At 24.7% G+C, this 5,312-nt stretch overlaps 1 protein-coding gene across 1 annotated transcript; it reads left to right on the forward strand.

Moving 5' to 3' along the window:
- Positions 1-375: 375 nt before the first annotated feature.
- Positions 376-1,442, forward strand: LOC142340944 (uncharacterized). The gene is made up of 2 exons (XM_075391725.1): positions 376-540; positions 1,154-1,442. Exons 1-2 carry the CDS (start codon positions 419-421, stop codon positions 1,440-1,442), a joined length of 411 nt encoding a protein of 136 aa, XP_075247840.1. The 5' UTR covers positions 376-418.
- The last annotated feature ends 3,870 nt before the right edge of the window (positions 1,443-5,312 follow it).

Raw genomic sequence — 5,312 nt, forward strand, 5'->3', positions numbered from 1 at the left:
TGCGGTTTCGCGGGTAACCAATTAATGTTTTGATAAGTATGGTAAAAAAACTGCTGCATTGATCTGAATAGTTCATAGCTAATACATACTGATATAAGTGGTTGGCTAAATGAAAATACCCTAATTGTATTCGAGGTGGGGCGGGGGGGGGGGTCTGACCAGTTTACCCTTGTAAACAAATAACAGGGCGGTATAGCAACGGTTAAACATTTTTCTTGGGTCGACCTAGAGTATTTTCAAACCAAATGTTGGTTCCAACTACTGTGGACCTTATATCCCTTTAAAACTGTCTTTAAGAATACCTATATTAATTGTTATACATTCTACTGGGGAAGAAAAAAATATTCGGTGGTAGTTCTAACTACTGACTACGAATCTGCGAAGGAGGAGTGTGCAAAATTTGGACAGAAGTTGTTCGATGACGAAGACTTGGAAATGTGGAAACTTGACGAATCCTTGGCACGGAGGAAGAAATTTGACCTGTTCAATAAACACAATACTACCATGTTCTTCGGTGCCCGCTTCGACCAAGATTCTCAGGTTGTTTATTGTGTAATCGTTGTTATCATTCATACATTACAGCACGGTTTGAAATGCTCCTCTCCTATGTATTAGCAGGTTTCTCTTACAAAAACAGATTTCACACTTATCAGTCTCCGTAACTTTTCTTCGCTTTCCTTACAATAGCCAATTTAGACCTGGAGCCGGTCTATAAAATTGGGTCACGCAAAAGTCCGTTATTTAATTAAAGTTGAACAAAAGTAACTTTTTCATCCAACTCAGCTCCTACTCGAGTTGTCAGCGCCATTTCAGCTCATTATTTTGTACCAAATGAGCTGAAGGCTGTTATATGTGCTCAATGAGCTGACATGTTAGAAAAATTCAGGTCATTTCGTGCACAAGTTCAGTAAATTTGTTACACACACTCAGCGCAGATCTCATCACTAAATTTTCACGTCAAACTTATGCTTATTAATGACTTTTTTATTACAGAAGCCGTCAAAGTTAAGCTTAATCGGAGATATCTTTTTCAGGTTTTTTTAATATTTTAAAACTTTGAACACATTTTTTTTGAAAAATCAGCGCAATTCTATCGTAATTTTCAGAAAATATCTCAACCCAGGTGCGATGAAAAAATTTTCTCTTTCACCAGGTCTGGCGAAACATTGCCGGAGAGGACGTGGGGCTCTATGTCTGGAACACAACAGACCTTGTGCTCCCGGGAAATGGACTCGTGTGTTTGTGTGATGCCTGGCGCAGAAGTGGATGCCTTTGAGTTCTTCAAATGTCCCTGCTCTGGAAATGAGATGCGGATGTTCATCTGTTCCAGAAAGGGAGTCTATGACTCACCAGATTGGCTGAATTTAGACACTCTTATGTGTAAGGCAGGCGGGGAAGCCAAGTCACTCAAGTCCACACCGGATCTTGTTCGGGCTCCATAATGCATCTATACATAATGCATCTATACATAATGCATCTATACATAATGCATCTATATATATATATATATATATATATATATATATGCATCTATACATAATGCATCTATACATAATGCATCTATACATAATGCATCTATATATATATATATATATATATATATATATATATATATAATGCATCTATACATAATGCATCTATACATAATGCATCTATACATAATGCATCTATACATAATGCATCTATATATATATATATATATATATATATATATATATAATGCATCTATACATAATGCATCTATACATAATGCATCTATACATAATGCATCTATACATAATGCATCTATACATAATGCATCTATATATATATATATATATATATATATATATATATAATGCATCTATACATAATGCATCTATACATAATGCATCTATACATAATGCATCTATATATATATATATATATATATATATATAATGCATCTATACATAATGCATCTATACATAATGCATCTATACATAATGCATCTATATATATATATATATATATATATATATATATATATAATGCATCTATACATAATGCATCTATACATAATGCATCAATACATAATGCATCTATACATAATGCATCTATATATATATATATATATATATATATATATATATATAATGCATCTATACATAATGCATCTATACATAATGCATCTATACATAATGCATCTATATATATATATATATATATATATATATATATAATGCATCTATACATAATGCATCTATACATAATGCATCTATACATAATGCATCTATATATATATATATATATATATATAATGCATCTATACATAATGCATCTATACATAATGCATCTTTACATAATGCATCTATATATATATATATATATATATATATATATATATAATGCATCTATACATAATGCATCTATACATAATGCATCTATACATAATGCATCTATACATAATGCATCTATATATATATATATATATATATAATGCATCTATACATAATGCATCTATACATAATGCATCTATACATAATGCATCTATACATAATGCATCTATATATATATATTATATATATATATATATATATATAATGCATCTATACATAATGCATCTATACATAATGCATCTATACATAATGCATCTATACATAATGCATCTATACATAATGCATCTATATATATATATATATATATATATATATATGCATCTATACATAATGCATCTATACATAATGCATCTATACATAATGCATCTATACATAATGCATCTATATATATATATATATATATATATATAATGCATCTATACATAATGCATCTATACATAATGCATCTATACATAATGCATCTATATATATATATATATATATATATATATAATGCATCTATACATAATGCATCTATACATAATGCATCTATACATAATGCATCTATATATATATATATAATGCATCTATACATAATGCATCTATACATAATGCATCTATACATAATGCATCTATATATATATATATATATATATATATATAATGCATCTATACATAATGCATCTATACATAATGCATCTATACATATTGCATCTATATATATATATATATATATATATATATATATATTTAATGCATCTATACATAATGCATCTATACATAATGCATCTATACATAATGCATCTATACATAATGCATCTATACATAATGCATCTATATATATATATATATATATATATATAATGCATCTATACATAATGCATCTATACATAATGCATCTATACATAATGCATCTATATATATATATATATATATATATATATATAATGCATCTATACATAATGCATCTATACATAATGCATCTATACATAATGCATCTATACATAATGCATCTATATATATATATATATATATATATATATAATGCATCTATACATAATGCATCTATACATAATGCATCTATACATAATGCATCTATATATATATATATATATATATATATATATATATATATATATATAATGCATCTATACATAATGCATCTATACATAATGCATCAATACATAATGCATCTATACATAATGCATCTATATATATATATATATATATATAATGCATCTATACATAATGCATCTATACATAATGCATCTATACATAATGCATCTATATATATATATATATATATATATAATGCATCTATACATAATGCATCTATACATAATGCATCTATACATAATGCATCTATATATATATATATATATATATATAATGCATCTATACATAATGCATCTATACATAATGCATCTTTACATAATGCATCTATATATATATATATATATATATATATATATAATGCATCTATACATAATGCATCTATACATAATGCATCTATACATAATGCATCTATACATAATGCATCTATATATATATATATATATATATATATATATATAATGCATCTATACATAATGCATCTATACATAATGCATCTATACATAATGCATCTATACATAATGCATCTATATATATATATATATATATAATGCATCTATACATAATGCATCTATACATAATGCATCTATACATAATGCATCTATACATAATGCATCTATACATAATGCATCTATATATATATATATATATATATATATAATGCATCTATACATAATGCATCTATACATAATGCATCTATACATAATGCATCTATACATAATGCATCTATATATATATATATATATATATATAATGCATCTATACATAATGCATCTATACATAATGCATCTATACATAATGCATCTATATATATATATATATATATATATATATATATATATATATATATAATGCATCTATACATAATGCATCTATACATAATGCATCTATACATAATGCATCTATATATATATATATATATATATATATATAATGCATCTATACATAATGCATCTATACATAATGCATCTATACATAATGCATCTATATATATATATATATATATATATATATATATAATGCATCTATACATAATGCGTCTATACATAATGCATCTATACATAATGCATCTATATATATATATATATATATATATATATATATATAATGCATCTATACATAATGCATCTATACATAATGCATCTATACATAATGCATCTATATATATACATATATATATATATATATATATATATATATATATATAATGCATCTATACATAATGCATCTATACATAATGCATCTATACATAATGCATCTATATATATATATATATATATATATATATATATATATATATATATAATGCATCTATACATAATGCATCTATACATAATGCATCTATACATAATGCATCTATACATAATGCATCTATATATATATATATATATATATATATATATAATGCATCTATACATAATGCATCTATACATAATGCATCTATACATAATGCATCTATACATAATGCATCTATACATAATGCATCTATATATATATATATATATATATATATAATGCATCTATACATAATGCATCTATACATAATGCATCTATATATATATATATATATATATATATATATATAATGCATCTGTACATAATGCATCTATACATAATGCATCTATACATAATGCATCTATATATATATATATATATATATATATATATATATAATGCATCTATACATAATGCATCTATACATAATGCATCTATACATAATGCATCTATATATATATATATATATATATATATATATATATATATAATGCATCTATACATAATGCATCTATACATAATGCATCTATACATAATGCATCTATATATAATGCAGTATTTGCATCTACTCCCCCCTCTCCTCACCCC

This window comes from Convolutriloba macropyga, chromosome 6 (genome assembly GCF_964194025.1).
Source record: "Convolutriloba macropyga chromosome 6, txConMacr16.3, whole genome shotgun sequence".
Taxonomy (NCBI): domain Eukaryota; kingdom Metazoa; phylum Xenacoelomorpha; order Acoela; family Convolutidae; genus Convolutriloba; species Convolutriloba macropyga.

What these genes read in the sequence shown, in the direction of transcription:
- LOC142340944 (XM_075391725.1), top strand. Translation starts at nt 419, where the DNA reads ATGACGAAGACTTGGAAATGTGGAAACTTGACGAATCCTTGGCACGGA. An exon ending in GCTTCGACCAAGATTCTCAG is followed by an intron (nt 541 to 1,153) that starts GTTGTTTATTGT and finishes CTCTTTCACCAG; the next exon opens with GTCTGGCGAAACATTGCCGG.